The sequence below is a fragment of the Diuraphis noxia genome, unplaced genomic scaffold, assembly GCF_037042655.1.
Source record: "Diuraphis noxia isolate RWA-SAM2 unplaced genomic scaffold, SU_Dnox_SAM2 contig0002, whole genome shotgun sequence".
In the NCBI taxonomy this organism is placed as follows: Eukaryota; Metazoa; Arthropoda; class Insecta; order Hemiptera; family Aphididae; genus Diuraphis; species Diuraphis noxia.
Window position 1 is genome coordinate 56,032,937 of NW_028301712.1, and position 22,221 is coordinate 56,055,157.

Here is a 22,221-nt window from a genome sequence, read left to right on the forward strand (position 1 = left end):
AGAAAATACTTTAATGCCTATACATAAAAATAAATTGAACATAGGTACACACTTGATTCATTTCAAGAACGTAAAAATGGTTATTTTTTAAAATTAAATAATTATATTCAATAAGACAAGTATTAATTAAATTTTGTATCTTAACACATTAAATAAACATCAGAACATAAAACTATATTCATAATTATTAATTATAATCAACCTTGTAATATTGAGGTATTTAAACTAAATATCTTTCTTGCAAATTAAAACCGTGTAACGCAGATAAAATAATATGATATTCGTACAGCTATCATTAATCATTATTATTTATTATTGGTTGATGGTTCTTATTTATAAATGTTTATACAAAAGTTGATGACTTGAACTAAAATTAGAGTATAGGTTCATAACCTTTACAAAAAAAGAAATCATTTAAATTTAAAATTAACTTTATAAATAATAAATACTTGACATAAAAATTGTATAAAATTCTCATAAGAGGTTAAAGAATATTTGGCTGTAATAATTGAAGTTAATAAAATGGATTCAATTTTGGTCAACAGATTTATTGTTTTAAATATTAAGGTGTATATTTTATTTTGATTATCGCTATTCAGACGAAATTGAAGATCAAGATGAAACGTGTTTCTTGAAACAAAAAAATAATGATACAACAATAATTGATGAAAAGTCCAAAAAGAAACCTTGGATAACACTTGTATCGTATGTGGATGAATTAACCGTGGGAGGAAGAAGAGACTCTCAAGGAAATTTCGTTGATGCAGCTCCCAGTTTCCCAGGGTTTGGCAGAAATAAACAATCAAAAGCTCCACTAGAATGTTTTCCTTTTAGTTGCTATCAAAGGTAAACGGTGCATTTATTAAATATTAAAATAATTTCAATATACTTAATTTTATATTTTGTATAAAATATTTTGTTTCATTGGTTTATTTGTTTTTAGTTTTCATATTAGTACATACATAAATTAAAATATTTTTTTTATCATAATATTACTTAACTCTTAAAATAAAAACAAAAATCATTATATATATTTTTTTTTATATTTAAACATATAAATTATAATTTTAATAATAAAATCGATTTGAATTGAATCGTTAAAATATTTTTATTTTAATTATTAAATATCTTTAATTTTTAGGATTGGTATAAAAAAAGAATGGGTTGATAATTGTTTTGGTGACCGATGGATGACTTTTCGACAGAAAACTCTCGTAGTAGTAGACACTCCGATATTTGAATGGTTTATACTAGTGTTGATTTTTGCGTCGAGTGTTACTTTATGCTTTGAAGATATTTACCTAGACGAAAACAAAACGCTCAAAACTACATTATATTGGACTAATTTTACGTTTTGCGTTATTTTCACAATTGAACTTATGCTAAAATGGATAGCATTGGGGGTTTATAAATACTTTAAAAGTTTTTGGACAGCTTTAGACTTCATTATTGCAATGGTAATATATAAAAAAAAATGTTTGTTATTATAACAGATTAAAATCGTTTTGGTTATTTTTTCGAAACAGATGTCAATTTTTAGTTTACTAATTGATGAAAATGAGAATTTAAAAGTTTTACGATCGTTAAGAACCCTCCGAGCTTTGCGACCACTCAGGGCTATATCAAGATGGCAAGGAATGCGAGTAAGTACTACGAAGTGCAAAAATACTTTTACGTTGAATGTAATATAATATGCGCGTATTTTATACATTACTAGATAGTTGTGAATGCTCTGATGTATGCAATTCCATCAATTTTTAACGTTCTGCTGGTTTGTCTTGTGTTTTGGTTGATATTCTCGATCATGGGTGTGCAGTTTTTTGGTGGAAAATTTTTTAAGTGTGTTGATGACAACGGAGACCGTTTATCCGTAAACGTATGTACTTGATATGTTTTGATGTCGTTTTTTTATTGGTGTTAAATAAAATCTATATAATAATTTTTGTAGATTGTCAATAATCGCAGTGACTGCATGCTCCATAACTATACTTGGTTAAACTCAAAAATATCATTTGATAACGTGGGCATAGCTTATTTGGCTTTATTTCAAGTTGTAAGTTTATTCGTGGTATTTATTATTATTTTTGAAAAAATATACTCATGCTACACTGTTATCAAAATAATGATATTTATATATCTTCATTAAAATGTAACTATATTTTTAATACTATACTATATTATTGAACACTACATTTTCAGGCTACATTCGAAGGTTGGATGGAAGTAATGGCAGATGCTGTAGACGCTCGTGGTGTAGACTTACAACCTGAATATGAGGCAAACTTATACGCTTACATATATTTTGTGATATTTATTGTATGTGGAGCATTTTTCACTCTAAATCTTTTCATCGGCGTTATAATTGATAACTTTAACATGCTTAAAAAAAAGGTAGGTATACAATTATTTTTAATGAGGTCACATCATTTGTATGTTAATGAACTATCTGTTATAGTACGAAGGCGGAGTGTTAGAAATGTTCTTGACTGAAAGTCAAAAGCATTACTACACGGCCATGAAAAAACTAGGCCGGAAAAAACCACAAAAAGTAATTAAGCGCCCAGTCAATCAATTTATGGCAATATTTTACGACTTATCAAATTCCCGAAGGTCTTTTATTTACTTATTATTTATACTTAAAAATTTCCAATGATTAAAACGTGAACATTATTTTTTAGGTTTGAGATAGCAATTTTTGTATTGATTTTTTTAAACATGCTGACGATGGGTATTGAACATTACAATCAGCCTGATCCGGTATTTTTCATACTAGAAGTTTGTAACGCATTTTTTACTACCGTTTTTGGATTAGGTAATTTAAAAAAAAAATATTATTCAAAAAAGTGTTTATTACAACATATTATATATTTATTTTTTTTTCACAGAGGCTTTAGTGAAAATCATTGGTCTTCGGTTTCATTATTTTACTGTTCCTTGGAATGTTTTTGATTTTTTGCTAGTTTTAGCATCCGTTCTTGGTATACTTATGGAAGATATTATGATCGATTTCCCAGTATCACCAACACTTTTAAGAGTAGTTCGCGTGTTCAGAATCGGTAGAATATTGCGATTGATTAAGGTGAGATAATAATTAAATTATTAGTTACTACTAAAAATTAATAATCAAATTTAGTTTTAGACAATTCCTGAAATTTGTGGGTAATTGGTTGTTACTGAAATTAATTATTTGAATTTTATAGGCCGCCAAAGGTATACGGAAACTTTTATTCGCCTTAATCGTGTCTTTACCTGCACTTTTCAATATTGGTGCACTACTCGGTCTGATTACTTTTATATACGCCATAATCGGTATGTCGGTCTTCGGGCATGTCAAAAAACAAAAAGCAATTAATGACATGGTAAACTTTGAGACTTTTGGTAGAAGTATGCAACTATTGTTCCGGTTAGTACATAAATTGTATTTACATGAAGTTCCAAAATGTGATTTCAAACATCATCTGTTTATTATAGACTGATGACATCGGCCGGATGGAACGACGTACTTGAATCACTTATGGTACAACCACCGGATTGTGAGCTTGAATCTCCAGGACTTCCGAACGGCAATTGTGGACATCCTATTCTCGCAATTACGTACTTTACGAGTTTCATCATAATAAGCTACATGATTGTAATTAATATGTACATAGCTATTATATTAGAAAACTTTAACCAAGCTCATCAAGAAGAAGAGATCGGCATTGTAGAAGACGATCTCGAAATGTTTTACATCCGATGGTCTAAGTAACTGAAAAATATCTACAGAGTTTTCAAGCATAATCTATTCTAAACGTCGTTTTTCTATTTTAGATACGATCCACATGCAACGCAATTCATAGCATTCAATCAAATATCAGATTTCATTGCAAGCTTGGACCCGCCATTAGGCATACCTAAGCCAAATATCGTGGCTTTGGTCAGTTTCAATTTGCCAATTGCAAGAGGCAACAAGATCCATTGCTTGGATATACTCCATGCACTCGTCAAACATGTGCTTGGACATGTCGATGAAACAGACGAATTCAAAAAAGTAACCGATAATCGTAGCACTTTTATTAAATTATACAAATAATTAAATATTATATTTAATGATGATTTCAAATTTTAATATTTATAATCAGCTACGAGATCAAATGGACGTGAAGTTTAAAAAACAATTCCCAACACGTAAGGAACTGGAAATTGTATCATCTACGCGGCTGTGGAAACGTCAAGATAAAGCCGCGAGACTAATACAGAGAAGTTACCGAAACTTCCGAAGGTACTGTATTTGTTTCGCGTAACTTGGATAAATAACAATCCATCAACGTTATCTACTTTGAACACTTTTCCAAATTGTAGTTTTAATATTAACCAAATTTATACCTTTTCTTGTCTTTATTTTCCTCTTATATCTGCATTCCGTAGATCATTATACTACATTTTTTATAATTTTATTATGTAGGTATAGCTCAATTTTTCATTATATCAATTTGTTATTATTTTTCTATGAAAAATTTTAAATGCCTAATTAATTAATTATTTTGTTTTGTTGCAATATTTAACTACCGATCTAGTTATTTTACTATCGTATACCTGCATTAAAACATAAATTGTTTAGGCGGAAAAAAGACATAACGGATTTATATTCGGATACGCAGTCTTCGAGCCCCGGAGGTTGGCAGTCACGTCTTTCGTCGTTCCTGCATGTTAAAGGCATGTCAATCAGTGGTATTGGTGGAGGTATCGGTAGTAATTCTAGAGCTTCGTCCAGAAAATCTTCGAGAGCTTCCGATACATCTGAAATATCTGAACTAGGAGCGTCACTCTGGCTTAACCTACCATTGTTTTTACTATCTAACGCTCAATTAGATACGACGAGTAAAAACGAAGAACCATCACCCAAGAAAATGTCACAGTAAGTTATTAGACCTTAATACTAGCCTGTATCGATACATAAACGTTTCAACGACTATAAAATATAAACGCAACAAAAGTTATTATTATTTATCCCTATGAAAAAAAAATATTTGATTGATAATCGATACAATTATTGAATATCTAATCAATATAGGTAACATTTTATCAACAGTTATTTGTCGAACCCATTAGTTTAAAATGATGTTCTTACGAATAACACATGATTGATATAGAACTTAATACTAGACATCATCCATATATTTTCAAATAATTTTGTATTTTCTCTATATAAACATCCGAGTTATTGACTTTTGGTTTTCAAATGGTAAACTATGTTTTTGACACAGTTTTTCCTTAGAAAGTATTGTATTGTTGATTTACAGTGATCAAAATATACATTTTTCATGAAGATACTTTCAATGGAAGTAGTATAATTTTATTAACAGTAAATAACCCAAAGGGTCTTTCCATAATAGAAAAACAGTATACTCATCATGTGTTCCGGATTTGATGGATTCAAATTTCAATTACATTAATTCCAGATTCTTTGTCCAGTTTATTATTTTCTATCGACTTAAAAATATATTATACTTATTTAATTAATGCATAATAATACCAAACATATTTATTTAGTTTTTAAAGCACTCGTTTGTATGTAAAAGAAAAATGTATATCTTACATTTAAATGTACACATATAACTGATTTTAATAATTGTCATTTAATTTTTTTAATTTACTTCACTATAGTAATGCATACCATAACCCTATTAATATACATAATTCGTTGTTATACTTATTTTACATTTCTACCTATAAGTTAACCACGTTTGAATTGGGATGTAATAAATATTAATTAATGAGAAAGGTTATCTGTATAAATGAAAGTTTAAAAAAATTATACGACTTATAAATTTAACTATACCAAAACTATAAATGTTCATTATTATCACTGTGCAATAGAGATTTTTAAATATAGGTGGTAACTTGATTGTACATTAAACGACAAAGTTCATAAATGAGAGCTAATAGGATAAATTTATTAATAATTATGCACATTATATGAAAAAATATCTTATATCTATATACCTACTTTAAATAAATTATCAGATATCCTAATTAAAATTTCAAGCATACACGATCGAATTAATTTCATTAGACGAAACCGCATTCAGAAGTTTTTTATATTTGCTTTACAAAGTGCTAAAATTATATTTTAATTAATATGGAAAGCACTTGAACACGTTGTGATAAGTAGGTTTCAGATATAATTATATAAAACTTTTAACAACTTTGATCAACCATGATGTTTAAATTTCTATAAAAAAAAATAATAATAATATGCATCGTATTCAAAAAATAAAATTGTTCATCGATTAGATTAGCAATCTTCAAACATTTAAATGAATAAGAATAATTAAAGTTTCAGCCATTTCAGCATTTTCACAATTTTAACAAGCCCAATATGTCATATTATTACTTGATACACATCGATAATAATAATTTATTGGACGTATTTAATCATGCAGCATTTAATCGATAGAAATCCACGAATTTTGAAAATAATTACATTATTAAATAATAATTATATATATAATACCTATTATTAGCAATTCATACCGTTCAGTCGTAAGCATGTTTAATGATACTTAAATACTTGGCAAATAAAAGAAATTATATTAAAGTATGACATTTATGTAGTCAAACCAGGTTTATATTAACGCAAGTTTTATTAATTAAACGTCATTTTTTACATAAGCTTTCAGGGTTTAAACTTAAATAATTTATATTTTAGTAAATTGTATTATGCAATCGAATATACGATAGCTCATTATTACTTATTAGTAAGATCTGTCTACTACTCTTTATTTTTATTATATTAACAATCTTTATTAAATATGAATCAAGGAATTTGGATATAACCATCATTTTTAGGGGAATCATATTGTGGAGCCCCCAACTCGTCACTTTATGCCAAGAAAAAATATTATACAAAAAATAGTTAAAAACTCTATTAATGCAAGTTATATAGTTTAGAAAATAAGTACCTATCAATTAAAAAGTAACTCAATAATAAAACTATTTATAGTAAGCAGTGTTATATTTTATTATTTTTTAAATGTATGTGTTTTTTAATTAAGTCCATATTGATTATTTAAAATTAAAAATAATCAAAAGATTGTTTTTATTTTTTAATTAAAATGCTATAACATATAAATAATTAAGTATTTTCATACTATCCTATTTTTAATATCAAAATAATTTTATAAATCAAAGCGTAATTAAATAATTTTGGGCTTTATTCAAAGTTCTAGCTCACAACATCTAAGCAATTTTCGTGTACCATCATACCAATTCAATTGTAACAATGGTTTTTCAATTTTCAAGAGATTTTTTTATCTTCTGAAATAAACCAATAGCACCATAAATACTGAAATAGATACAACTTTTGCCTTTTTACGACCCAGAGCTTATAACGATTATAACTTATAAAGTTATAACCGTTGGGTAAATTTTCTCGTTATCTCAAAAGACATACTAGGATATTTTTTAATGTAATTAAATAGTGTTTTCATTATTTATAAAATTACACAAACAATGTAAATATATCATCATACTATGAAATCAGGGGCGAACGCAGGAAGGAGGGGGTTGAAAAAATTTAAAGTTGGTATTCGTAAATATCATATTATTCATACTGTATTAAACTTTTACTATTTATTTTAGACACTTATACTATATACATTATACATATACATATTACATATCATAGATTAATAATTAATTATTAAAATTTGTCAATTTAATTTTAATTATAAAACAAGATCTATACGACTAGGTTTTTTTATTATATTGATTATTGAACAATGATACAATTATTTCTAGAATTATCTAGATTCTAGATAAGACGGGTCGTTGCGAATTTCCCGTAGACGGTAATTACACTCGTCATCTGTCTACATTACGTACATCATCGAATTGGCAGCCACCGATGTCGATCAGTTATTAATAAGTTATAACATACTGTCATATTTATCATACATTTTAACGGTAATTTTACTGTATACATTAATTTACAAACCACAGAAGAGGGGAAACTTTTTAATAACTAATAATTTATTTTAATTTTTTTGAAATTTTATTAGTAATACATTTGCGGGTCAGATAATTTATTTTTTTTACCTGCTATTTCGGGGGGGGGGGGTTAAACCGCCAAAAAACCCCTTCGTTCGCCCTTGTATGAAATACAATTTGTGTTAAACAATAAATTATAAGCAATTGGATATTACGTAGCACATTTTAATATAACAAATTATTACACGGCGTTTCGGATAGGTGATTTAGCTACACTGTTGTTGCGGTTTCATTTTTCCTGTAGGGTATCTCATTATAAAATTACAGCCATTTTATACTAATGGGTTCCTTAATTGTACGTGCACGGCATATTGTTTGAACGTGGACAATTTACAATCCAAACTATTAACGATGGACTACTATACGCCCAAACCTCGCACAAAAAAAAAAAATTAGCTCTCAAATTTGGCACGTAGAGGCAGACTTGAGATTACATATTTGGACGGACTCATGTATCTCCTATATATTATGTTATATAGATTTAAATATCAAAATATTACCAATTTATGGCGCTCATTAAATCGACAGGTGATATCGATTTATATTATTCTTAGAGGAACAGAAGTCACATATACAATTTTAAGGTGTAGTGGCGGTGTAAGACAATGTGGATGATGGTCTCGCGCTCCGAAGGGCTCTTAATAGGTCCTCGGTTTAACTTGACTTATCAAATTATTTTTTGTCCACCTCTGCATTTGGCCTCATCCCATCATTGAGTAATAATTAACCATTATTTGTACCAAAATCGGGCTATTGGGAGGGATAGATATGTTGCGACCGTCCCTAATAAGTACGAGGTGGATGTACTGTCTGCCATCGTGGACTTATTACTGACGGATCTGTTTTGAACCTTACAGCGTGGAAGGAGGTGGCGGCCCGGTGCACATCACGATCAGTGAACCGTCGCCCGAGGCCAAACCGAACACGTTGCTGCCATTGTCGCTGGACGAAGGCGGCGACGTTGCGTCTGGGTGCGTGGACCGGAAGCAACAGAAAAACCAGCTACTTCAGCAACAGCAGCAGCAGCAGCAACAGGCGGCGGCCAACGTGAGCATCACCATAACGGATGCGTCGCCAGAAAGCGCGTGCAACGCGAAACCATTACCGGCGTCAAATGTGCAACAGCAGGTCGGCCCGACGGCGCACAACAAACGGTTGGCTTTCCGACGGGCGAGTGAAGCGAAAATCGTACAACACAAGGCGTTGGTTCACAGGACATCTGAGGGGCCACACAGCTGATGGGAATTATTGTAATAACTGCACTTATAATACTATAAATATCATTTACCCAACCTATATTATACACAATACACAAAGATTATTATATAGGTACTATGCCGCCGGAGCCGTTGTCGTTGTCGTTGTTGTTGTTGTTTGTTGTTGTTTGTTTGTTGTTGTTGTTATTGTTGTTATTGTTATTTTTTACTATTATTATTTAGTATTACTATTATTATCATCGTCATCGTTTTCGTCCGCACACGGCGGCTTCGGTTTTATTGTATGTACAAGCGGTGTGGTGTACAGTCCACCCCGATCCACCACCCCCACCCACACGTCACAATTCCTTCGCCGCAAAAATCGCTCTTGTATTAGACGTGAAACTCGACACAGACCGACGATCGTATTATAGTGAAACCGAGTTTATAGTAATTAAGAGACGTCATCGCATAAAATAGGTTAGTATAAGACCTAGTGTTTCCGATTTATAAAACCACCCGCGTGGAAATTTAACCCATATATTGCCCACGATATAATATCGTCACTTGAGAGACAATCCTACTTGGAACAGTTCATGCAAACTTCAAAAATGATCAGAGATTTATGAACAGTTGATAGCTGATAGTGTGTCTAGGATGAGTAACGATTTGACCTATAAGCGTTGAAGGTGTTGCTGCTATTGTGGGTGCGCGTGACTTGGTGCACCAGATACGTTGTCGTTGGGTTGAAGATTTCACGAAATTATAATCGAAAACAAAACACATCCGTCTCGCCGGCATCGAATAACGCAACTAAAAAACATACATTGCGATAATACAATAATATATTATAATCGGTAACATTGCGTGTAATGCGTAATTTAATATGCCACACGTGTGTCGTAGGTAATTCGTCGTCGCGGTTTTCTCGTTTTCCGGTCGATAAATCCCGTTGAACGTTCCATCGTTTTGGGAATTTTCACGTCCCCACTCACGTATATTATGCATACGTGGTGGCGAAGAAGGCGGATCTATAGTACCTATCCAATATTATTCACCGCCAAGTGGAGGGGATAATCGACGGTGATCGGACATCGGGCAAACAGCGAGCACAATAATTTCTACGCGAATTACTCGTATTGTCCGTCACATTTTGTTTTTGTTTCCAGTTTTTTTTTTTTTCTACTAATTAGTAACTGTATTATTATATCACTACTATGTATATAAATCGGATCAGACCTCGGCAGTCAATTATAAACGGTTGTGCCAGTTGTGCGTTTACTTTAAAACGTATATATAATATATATATATTATGTTGCGCAGCGACTGCAGAACTCGTAACAATGTGGTTCGCGTAAACTTTCAATTCCACCCTATACCACACTTCGACTCACGCCTCCCGCAGCGGTTTTCCATTATGACTTTTGAATATTCACAACGCACTCAAAACAACTCTGCAATAATTACTATTACATGCACTCGGCTAAACCGCATTGTTCGGTATAGACAATAATAATAATGTACAACGTGTACGCTCTGATCTTACGCTTGATGTTTATAGAAAAAATAAAAATAAATAAAAAGTTTACCACGAGGATTATTTTATATTAAAAAACAACTATTATGTTAACATTTGGAGGAGACGTTTTAAATGTATCGCTTACCACGGTCGCGTATATAATATTGTATTACACACTCGTTGCCTTTGGCTTGACTGTCTATTTTTACTTCGTAGGTATTAAATATTTATTAAAAGTGATTATTTTTTTTTTCTGTCGATAAATAGACTAGGTAATTTAATCATAGTTCTTTTTACACATTTACTTTTTACGATTTTATTAACTAACGCCACGATTAAGTCAATTTCTAATATACTATATACATATAGGTACCATATTATTATACATGTAAGATAGGTTCATGAGTCAATTATTATAAAAACTTTATTTAAAAAATAACTGAAGTTAATAGAAAATGTATCATATAGGATTTTAGACATTCTATTATTCTACATATTTGTTGCGATTTGTCTGAAACATATATTATACAAATAAATACAACTATATTTATTTAACAAATTATTTGTTATTTTAACTATTAGAAGAAGAAAATGATTTATTTGACAATAACTTGTATATACTTTGATTTAAATCGTTTAGGATTTATAGTAGGTAAACTATTAATTGTATTTCACAATACCTATATTGAGAGTTCACGGAATAGGTACTAAACTACACGTTAAAATACAAAATGTATACACACTGTCTAGGCACACTACTCAAATAACACAAATAGGAGCGAAGAGTGATAGAAATAATATTCATAATTTATGCATTTCCAATTCTACTCTATTCTTTGTTTTCACTAATTTTTCGCAAGTATCTATACGTTTTAGATATCGCTCCTATATTGGTCATTAAGACAGTGCGCTAATCGTCGTTCCAATGAAAATATTTTATAATAATTGGGATATTTGACCGACTACAACCAGTAGTACTAGTATTCGTTTTTTTATTCTTGTCGTTTCCCCCTTAAACCGTGTGTAAAGTTACACACTAGTTATAAGTAGTTATACATTTATAACTATTATAAGTTGTGACATATAATAATAATAAACCAAGAAACTTGGACTTTTCAACACTCTTGTGTTATAACATTTATCAATTTCTTACTTTTAGTGAAAAGCTCAACGTTTAACGTCTTCATACTTTTATTAGGTGTTATACGCTATATTAAACTAAATTCCAAATAGATTCGTGTTCATGATATTTTTATAGATTTGTGAAGTAGACATATTATATTATATATATTAGGTATGCATATATATTAAAATAATATTATATACATATCTAGCAACTATAGTTTATAATATAACGAAATCTATAGGTGCTCGTTGAAAATATACTAGCTTTTGAATTTTTTATTGTATTGATTGATTTTTACGAATAAAATATCATTGTATCGGGTGCATAACTTACAGAACATTTCAAGTTGTTCAAGTAAATTATCGTGTAAATTTAATTATACAGTTGATTATTTTACTAACAAATGTCATTATTAATATTATACGAAAAATTATTCTAAATTTTTTTATACGTGTAATATAGGAGTGCAATTGTTTTTTTTTTTTTATATACAAACATTAAAATTAAAAATTAATTAGTAGATAAACTATATTAATAATGTAGATGTTACCATCTAAACATTACAAGACAGTGGCTAAGAGGTATACCCTACGGCCTACACTGTATGTCCTACGCCTATAAACAATTTATTATTTCGAATAGTTTAGGGACGTATGTGTCACATACATTTTTATATGAATAAACACTAAATAAATATAAAAAAAAATTAAATAATATTATATAAATGTTAAGGGATATTGGCTGATTCGTTTAAATGAGTCATGCATGTATTCCTATTTAATATTGGTTATAGTATAATACGCAATAATAATTATTATTTGACAAAAAAAAAACAACAAAAACAGACTGACTACTAAAAATTATAGAAAACTAGAATACGCTTATTTTGTACGGCAATACGCAAACTTTTCGCTGGCCATTGTAATAAAGATAATTTCAATATTAGGTACCGACCTATGTACAACCTGCATACGTGTAAAATAGAATTAAAATTAGGTATAGGTACAAACGTATAAATAACCATATTTTATAGGTAACGAAACGACTAACTCGTCTCACTCACTCGCACACCCATAACATATTGATATATTATAAATTATAAAAATATAACGGGATCGTGTCGACAGTTCAAAAACTTAAACGTTTTTCATTAATTGGACGTTGTGCAAATAAAAGGGAATGTTATGTGTTCATTTTCAGCATTTTCGACTGCTTATCACGCTATCTTCTATCGTTGTATGGTATTATTATACCTAAGTAATTTGTATTTTCAAAATATATAGTCATGTAAACGAGAAAGTTTTTATACGTATTTGATCATTATCTCCAAACTAGCAGTGATGAATGAAAAATCAATTACATTGAATACAGAAATGAATCGTATTTCTCGAGGTATTTTTCATTTACCGAAAGAAGTTAATTTTACCATACCCTCGCGCCATCCAATTATATTATTATTATTAATCGTCGTCGTGGGATACGTGTTTTGGTAATGATCACGATTAAATAAATACTATTTTGTGAATCGTGGTAATGAGAAATAACTATTTACGAGTAGAGACGTTAAATAGTACTATACAACTCAGTACTCACATAATGTATTTTGTCGTCAGTACAGATAAAAACCTAATTATGATCGAAACGGCCACATTTAACATTGTATAAGTAAATCATTTTTAATCTAGCGAGTAGTTGTGTACAAATTATTATCATCTACTATAAAAATAATTATTATTGTTTTTGAGCGTGAACCGTGATCATCGTCGCGACATCGACGGTTCCCAACCAAAATCGATCGCTTTGACGGCGGAAAACATTTCCATAAATAAATGAAACTGGGTTTCTGGTAAACAATAAAAATTATAAAGCATACAACACTAATGGATTAACAATATACCGCCATCAAAATTTTAAAAAAGTAGCTTATTATCGTTATCGGTTGCGTCCCTCGTACAAACGTACCGACCTCTCGACAAAAATGTGGCGAGATCGCGTCAAAAGAAAATAATGTTTCGACACGAAATAGTCGATCACGTGCTCGCATTTTCGTAATATAATAATATTTTGTATTTTTCTGTTCAGTGAAAAGGCACTCCACGCGTCATGAGTTATCAATAATTAGAATAGGTACATACAGACAGTTGTGGCGACGCGTCGAGGGCAATACGAATAATGTGTGCGCGGCGCCGTGTTAGAGATGGGCGTGGAGAAAAACGGTCTCGACTTGGTAAAATAATAATATGGAAACCCTTCTTGACTAGAAAAATAAAAATTATATGATAATATTACGATAAGCATTAGACAAATTGACATTTTTCACTGTGCGCTCTATATCAATCCGTGGCACAAAGATAATACGGAGCATCGTGGCAACTTTATATTTCAAAGGTCTAAATTCTAGTCGCGTCCTACTAATCAGCATACTTATTAATTTTATTTGTAATAATGGCGTATATTTTTCTTTATTCTATGCACTATAATATCATGTAAAGAATTTTTTTCTGATTCGGGGGCTTGCCCGCGCAAAACCATATCCATCTTGGGAGGGGTTGTTGGTGGGCGCTTGCAAATCTTCGTGCCCGGTCCATGGCTTGAGACGGTTGTTGGTGAGCGTTCGTGACGATTTGATAAAATATTATATAATAATATTTACTCTCCTAATAATAATAATTTATGTCGTACAGGTAATTTCAAACGTGATAGTGAGGCACAGTGTGCGATAATCAAGCGATTCGGACAAAATATTATCACTGTACAATGTTGCGGGTAATTATTAAGCGTTACGTCGTACACGTGTTCCTGTCGTATTAATACAATTAATAAATGGGCCCATAAATCACTTTTTCCACTATTTATTTTCGTAATCGTTTACAATATTATAAAAATTGCCCGTACATACCCTGCAACAGGACGTATGCGTCTATTGGCGATTAAAATATTATGCAGCCCATATGCCTTTCTCGGTATCGTAGATGCCAACCATTTACTGTTAATTTGTCGTAAATTCGTAATATTATTGTTGTTGTAGCTTTGTAGGTATGTATCACGCGATGTGGGTTTGGCGATTTATTGAGAATAAGATAAAATATATTAATAACAATAATAATACCATCGATATTATAATATTATAACCGATGGCCAACTCCAGATGTCTCGATATCGTCACCGGGTCGAGGCAAAAATTTTTCCCCAAACATCAAGGAACGACAAAAAATTCGCGTCGATCGATTCGGATAACATATTTTATGATTTGCGGTGGTGGTGGCGGGGTGTGGCCGTGTTCGTACAGCAATTGCGACTCGAGATTTTACCGATGTTTTACAAACAGACAATAACTTAGCGTATTTTATGTGTGTAATTAGTATATATATTAGCCGAGCATGAACGTACATAATAATAATGATATAATGTTCCATTAATATTATGTATTATATTGAAGCGTAAACAATTTATTATTACCGACATTAACTTAATAATATTATTATATTCATTAATATTGACGTTCTTTTGCCTGCGTCGTAATTTTAAGGTTTTAATTTTTTAATTTTTAATAATGACCTACGGGAAATAATGATTTAGATAATAAGAAGAATCGACGAACGCGTCGAGGAAAAAAAATTATAAAATCGAAAAAATCTAAAAATCATATTAACAATAATCTGTGTACGAATAATTGAATCGAAAATTAGCAATATCGATACAATAACGAACACACATAATGCCTATTAATTATAATATGATTAGTATTGATCGTAATTATACGTAATGTGTTTTGTGTAATAAAAAATATATAGATATACATATTATAAGATATAACTTGTAACAATGTCAATGTTTGTGCACTCGAGTTTCCGGGAGAATTTTGTTTTAAAAGTTCACTGAAACTTTGGTCGACTTATTTCTTTCTTTTTATATTCAAATTCCATCATTTCGTATAGATTATTTTTAATCTCCTACGATGAGATATTCTAAATTAACATATCGGTTAGCGTGATACACATATTGTATGATATTATACATAGGTGTAATTGTAATAATTAATGTATAATTTTACGTATTTTTTTCTAAATATAAATCTATAAGACTTTTATACAATATGAAGACATAGAACTTCTTGGCGGACCCACCAAATAGCATAATATATAACACAGTAAAAAATATTTTAATATCGTAAACCACCGCCGAAATTTATAATTAATAATTATAATAATAATTGACTATTGTGCATAGGTAATATTATTATTATAATTGTGTAGTATGTAATAACACCGTGAAAACGTACTATTGTCGGATTTGGTGATGATTAACATTCGTTTTTTTTTTTTTTACGCACATTTATTTACTGGTCGCAAAAAAAATAAAATTACATTCTCGATTACGTCACGTCATCCTTCTGTTCGTTTAATATTAGAGTAAAACAATGGATATGTGTAAGTAGGATAGTAGGAACGCAACTCGACTTTTCAACTCGAGGCGTAAGTACGCGTAGGTATTGTATTAAAGCATAATATTATACACAAAAGCAATTGCCATAATATGCAATAATAATAATATACGTAAATTATGTGCCCTCCGCCATCAGATTTATCATTTTTGTAAATGTCAACGTTTTATAATATATTATTATGTAAAATAAATATTATATATACTGAAAATATAATAATATCGCCATAATACTCTTATAACCACCCCTTGTCACCAAACCACAAAAGTTCGTACCAAAATGGTGTTGTTATTATTTATACGTTTACTGTTTATGAATTGTTTGTATTTTTTTTCTTTTACAAAGGGTCGGCGGACAATATGATATAATATTTATTTTTCGGTCGCGTACTACTTTCAACGGAATAGAAGAGCTTCATAGAGTGTAACTTGTTAAGATTGAATAACCTAGTCATGTAGATTATTAATATTATAATAATAACGATAAACTGTATACTAATATTATACTACCTAAATAATGTACATAATATTACAGATTTATACACATATACCTAGTGCCTAGGCCTTACCACTGTGCCTCGATTTTAGTTACATAGGTTCTATTTTTTCAATGATTTCAACGAGATACTTTTACTGTCATAATAATAATAACAATAATAATAATAATAATAATAATAATACAAATACCTACTTGTTAAAATTATTTCAAATAGGTATTTAAATACTTGAATTATAAAATTAATGTTAGCATCATCCGCCTTTTAGGTTTTGTAGGTACCAACCTATATATAGGATTACAATTACTTAATGTGAAATGCAAATGTTAATCCTGGTGGACTTGATATTTTACATATTTGTTTATATTTAAAATTAATAATAAATAAAAAATAAAAAATATGGATTAAAAATAATTAATAACAATAAATATAAATTGTATTTATGATACTATACACACACAAATAGTAATTTTAGAAACCTACGACTTAATTTTTGAAAAAAGTGTCTCATCTCTATTGTGACTTTGTGAGTATCAGAGTATGCATAGCAATATTATTATATACCTAGGAAGATTTTTTTTTAAACCTTTTTTTATTCCTAGTTAAGTTTTTAAAATTATCAAACTTATTATAACTGCACTCTTGCTTATGGTTTGAGATAGTCGTTCAAATTATTATTTTATTTAAATTATATTTATATAGTTTGAAATATGTACAAATACAATTATTAGTTAATACATATGAAATAATATCATGTTCAAATCATTCACGATAATAGTGCTATCAAGATCTTGAACGTTGTACTTTTGAAATTACTGTTTCAATAAAACAACTATTATTGTGATTATTATTATTATTATTATTATTATAATCATCTTTTTGTCATATATTTGTTCTTGTATTTTCAATATTTATAACTCTTAGACAGTTACGTTTGATATATTATATTTTGACATTTTGTACATTGATTTTTTTTGTTAAAATATAATAAAAAAAAATTAACACAAATTTCAACAAATTAGTTTTATATTTTATACCCTATAAAAATTCTGTGTCTAGTTTACACTATAGTATGAGTTTTACATTGATAATTAAATATATATATGTTTTTTTTACAGTTATTATTTTAACTATTATAAATTTATAACACAAACATCTTGTATGTTTACTTGGTAGAAGTTCTTGTACGTTTGTTCCATGAGAAGTTATTTGCATAAGACTTAGATCTTATGGGCCTGCTCTTTTGCTCTGCTTCCAAGTACCATTTCCAACCATTTTTCTCACAAAAATTGATGGCATCGGCTCTTTCACCAAACTCTAACTTCATGTTTGACAATGGATCACCACTAAAAATAGAAACAATCTTATTATGTTAATAAACTAATAATATTTAGCAAAAAAGATATACATACGTTGATGTCCAACCCATTAATGGATTTTCCCAACGCTCTCTGTTGTCAAATTCCATCACCCAATTGTGAGTATTATCAGTACCGGATTGCATAACATTTTTGGTAGCTTTGCTGATTTTCACCAGACGAGTTTTGACATGTTCTTCGGGTACACCAGTAACAGAACTCAAATCTAACTAAATATTAAGAAAATTCAAAAAAATACAATTATGACACAGTTCATCAACAAAATTTAAAATTGGCATACTTTACAAATAGGATAGGTACAGACTATTGTCTATTACCTCATTTGAAATACAAATTATACTTTACTATAAAACTGATATAGTATAAAAATAAATATTAATTGAATACATATTATTTTTTTTTCATTATTAAAAAGAATTAGAATATGATACTAATATAGTAATATATAATATAATATGCCTATTTTATTTTATATAAGATTAATATTTCATGTTTAATTAAATTCTTAAAACTACATGCATTAAAGATTTTTAAGAGCAAATATCAAGTTGCTGACAAAAAGGTAAGATACATATTTTGAATGGATGCATATAACTTGTGTCCCAAAAAAATTAAAATTAGGCAGTTGGTAAATACAATAGCTAACTTGAAAATTGGATGAAGCAAAATAATAAAAATTATCAATATAATGTATTGAATAAAATTTTTATAATCATGTTACAGCTGATGTAATTATTTAATTCTAATTTTAATCTGAAGTTTAACACATTTTTATGACAATTTATTACTAAAATTATTATAGGTACATAATTATATTATAATTATTTACATTCAATTTTTTTTATAAAATTAATCATGATTATTTATATAAATTATTATTTTATTTAAATTTTAGCTATGCAATTGTATTAAAATGAAATAAAGATATAATTACATATTAGTCTACGGTTTGAGTTAATAATAAACACATTTAAATATTTATATACTAAGAATTGACATAATATGAATTTTTCTAAATAAATTCTTTATTTATTTTTCGAATTTTAATAATAGAAAGTAACAGAAAACACAATACAAGGTAAATAATTAACTTTTATACTCTGTTTGTCAAATTATTTTATAGATAGTGGAACTAATTAGTTTTTAGTCAAAATAACTAAAAAGTACATTTTTATTGTGTCATTCTATAGTGAATCTATATTAAATTAAAATTTTATTGAAAATAGTTTTGACTGCACCACATAAAATATTTGCTATTCAGTTATAAGAAAATTTTAATTTTAAAAAATTCTTGAGAAATTCAAAAAAATAATAAAAATACTTATTGTGTCCAAAAAAAAATATGTTTAGTTAAGCTAATACCAAAACTCTGTTAATAATTATTAGCTAGACATAAATATATTTATTTGATAAAATAAAACTAGTATAATTTAATATTTTAATTTTGTTGTAAAATCCAATGACAATACTTCAGGAATTTATAGATAAATGAATATTTAATGAAAATTTGCCATGTGCGTTTGTATGGTATCCAACAATTATAGGTTAATAATATAATGCACAGGTAATCATTATTTAAAATAAATAATAATAATAATTAATATAGACTTATAAACATTATTCATTTTAATTTGTGTAATAATAAACAAAAATATATTGAATTCCCACAAACCTGTCATTTTTAAATAATTGATATTTCATGACAGATATCTTCTGATTTATGGCAAATTGTAAATTTAATCTTTATACATTGTGATATATTACATTACATTAGTAAAATGCATAAAAGTATAGTTATAGTATGGAAGACAAGTAAGACTTATATAAATTAATTTAAAAGAATCACAAACTAACACACAACTGTGGGCGCCCCTATGATTTAGGTTAATATGAATGTGTACATTGTATACAAAAACTCTTATTCAGATAATAAAGATTAGCAAACCTGTTTTTGGACTTTCCGAAAATCATTATGCACTAGTCATTATTATTTTAATATAGTATTGTCAACTTAGTAGAAGGTAAAGCAGCACAGGTGTCCTGGTAAGTACATAATAATATTATACATCTTCAAATTCTATATTTTTTTTATATTATAGTTTTTATTGTAGTTAATAATTTAATAATAAAATAGTTTTATAATATAATATAAATTTAACATTCGATTCAAATTATAAATGTTTAAGATATAATTCATTATTTTACATAAAAATATATATTTCTAATTATTCAATTACGATAATAATCATCTTTCTCTATTCTTTTTATTTATGTATATATTTAAGAGAACTGAATAATAATTATACTTTAAAGTTTATATTATTATACTATATAATATTTATATGCTTCCATCATTTAAAATATTAATATGTTTATACTTACAAATTTTATTTTAATTATATTATGGAATATTTACTCTTATTATGTACTTTAACCAACAGTACAATCTAATAATCAGCACATTGTCTTTTAAATAAAACATATTAAGTGATTAATCAAAAAAAATTTAAACTCAAGAAAGATATTTAATGATTAGAAGAATTAATAAATAGGCATTATAAATACATATTATTATTATAAGTTGGTTACTCATTATCAAACTCATCATCATGGAAACAATTTCAGTTTTTTACTTGCAGGGTCTATTCATATTTATATAATCAGACTCGTGGGGGCTCTGATTTTTAAGAATATTGCTATATATCTATTGCTATATGCCTTTTAAGTATATTTTGTTGTTAATTATAATTATAACTGTCAATTCAATATTGTGAATTTATAAAAAAATAACTACTATTAAGTATTGACTATATTCTATAATCTGTACCAAATAAGAGTACACCAGGTAGCGCACGTAAATCAGTTGAAACCCATGCTTGGACTAACGTTGACCAATGACAAGAGTGAATAGACTCAGCCAGGGGGGTCTGGGGGTCATGTGGATGCATCGACTTGGTGCGCTCTTATTTGGTACAAACTATAGACAAATTGAAATGATTACAGTAATTTATTATATTCTGATTACTACTATAGAAAATACATCAATGAATCATTATTTAAACTTGAGAAAGTAATATCTTCAAACGACATTTACTGAATTAAGTACATTAAATAGCTAGTATAGATTAAACTTCAATTAAAATACAAATTGTTGTAGGTGTTAGTTTTAATATAGAAGGTGGAAAGCCTCAATCACCTTTCAAGTTGCTTTTGTACTCATCATATGTAAATTGATAAATTTATTTAGTTTCAAGAGCTGTTATTATTCTGATTCTTAAAAATCCACAAAAAGTTGATTAACATCTAAGGGAAGTATTTGCTAATCAATGATGACAAATCTAAGTAATACCAGCTTAAGATAACATTTATGTTGAGATCTAATATGCATACATAAACTTAATTATCACATCAATCTCTGAATAACAGTGACTTGGATACTAATCCATACATATTTTACTTTATATTCCTACAGTTTTAGTATAATTTTAATGTCACATACTTTGCTGTCGACCTCAATATAATTCTGAACACTAGTGTCAGACGTCTTTCCAATGACATTATTGGTGTCCAACAAGAGCGACTCTTTTTTGGTATAAACTTTTTCTAATCCCTTGTCTTCTTTAGCTAATCGGACAGCACCAGTAAACAGTCCTCTGATAGCCCTGTACAATAAACATAATAACGTGAAAAATTATAAAGGCACTAGGAAGCAAAAAACGTCTAATATTCATTTCAATCGGGTGTATCGGATGATACTACTTACGACGTTGACGAGGGAACAACCGCGTTTCTGATAACATTATTTGCAGATTGTTTCAGAAAATTAAAAGCCATTTTAATATTTGAATTTTATTTTTTAATGTTTAACACAAAAGGGTCGCGAAAAAAAAAATTCTAGATGCTGAAATTCTGGCAGTCGAAATACGACGTACTCCGTTGTACATATTCTGATAGCAAATAGCAATAGCATTTAGTGATTAGTGTGGTTGCTGATAACGCCTCTACCACACAGCTGCTGCTGAGATAAGAT

The 22,221-nt window shown here is 28.8% G+C and overlaps 2 protein-coding genes across 4 annotated transcripts in view; one reads left to right on the top strand and one right to left on the bottom strand.

The window, feature by feature from the left end:
- LOC107166914 (sodium channel protein 60E-like) overlaps nt 1-15,957 on the top strand; it is a 140,088-nt gene extending 124,131 nt beyond the window's left edge. For 2 of the 3 annotated variants that reach the window (XM_089220400.1, XM_089220401.1), the window contains 15 exons: nt 600-846; nt 1,142-1,457; nt 1,527-1,643; nt 1,718-1,876; nt 1,949-2,053; nt 2,200-2,391; nt 2,456-2,610; nt 2,679-2,812; nt 2,886-3,079; nt 3,201-3,403; nt 3,472-3,744; nt 3,811-4,030; nt 4,122-4,261; nt 4,601-4,897; nt 8,889-15,957. In XM_089220400.1, coding sequence (XP_089076526.1) covers nt 600-846; nt 1,142-1,457; nt 1,527-1,643; nt 1,718-1,876; nt 1,949-2,053; nt 2,200-2,391; nt 2,456-2,610; nt 2,679-2,812; nt 2,886-3,079; nt 3,201-3,403; nt 3,472-3,744; nt 3,811-4,030; nt 4,122-4,261; nt 4,601-4,897; nt 8,889-9,270 — 3,134 coding nt within the window. In that variant the 3' untranslated portion in view covers nt 9,271-15,957. The remainder of the gene's footprint in view (nt 1-599; nt 847-1,141; nt 1,458-1,526; nt 1,644-1,717; nt 1,877-1,948; nt 2,054-2,199; nt 2,392-2,455; nt 2,611-2,678; nt 2,813-2,885; nt 3,080-3,200; nt 3,404-3,471; nt 3,745-3,810; nt 4,031-4,121; nt 4,262-4,600; nt 4,898-8,888) is intronic. The other variant, XM_089220402.1, reaches the window with a different exon arrangement.
- A 1,863-nt stretch (nt 15,958-17,820) lies between these two features.
- Nucleotides 17,821-22,134, bottom strand: ND-18 (NADH:ubiquinone oxidoreductase subunit 18). Its single transcript, XM_089220404.1, has 4 exons — nt 21,955-22,134; nt 21,691-21,853; nt 18,225-18,400; nt 17,821-18,158 (listed from the first exon to the last, which is right to left on the bottom strand). The coding sequence occupies exons 1-4, from the start codon at nt 22,023-22,025 to the stop codon at nt 17,978-17,980; spliced, it is 591 nt and encodes a 196-aa protein (XP_089076530.1). The 5' UTR covers nt 22,026-22,134; the 3' UTR covers nt 17,821-17,977.
- Between the last annotated feature and the right edge of the window lie 87 nt (nt 22,135-22,221).

Coding starts and splice junctions, on each gene's coding strand:
- ND-18 (XM_089220404.1), bottom strand. CDS start 22,025: ATGGCTTTTAATTTTCTGAAACAATCTGCAAATAATGTTATCAGAAAC. Junction 21,854..21,954: donor GTTGTTCCCTCGTCAACGTC/GTAAGTAGTATC, acceptor TTTATTGTACAG/GGCTATCAGAGGACTGTTTA. Junction 18,159..18,224: donor TTAATGGGTTGGACATCAAC/GTATGTATATCT, acceptor TTCTATTTTTAG/TGGTGATCCATTGTCAAACA.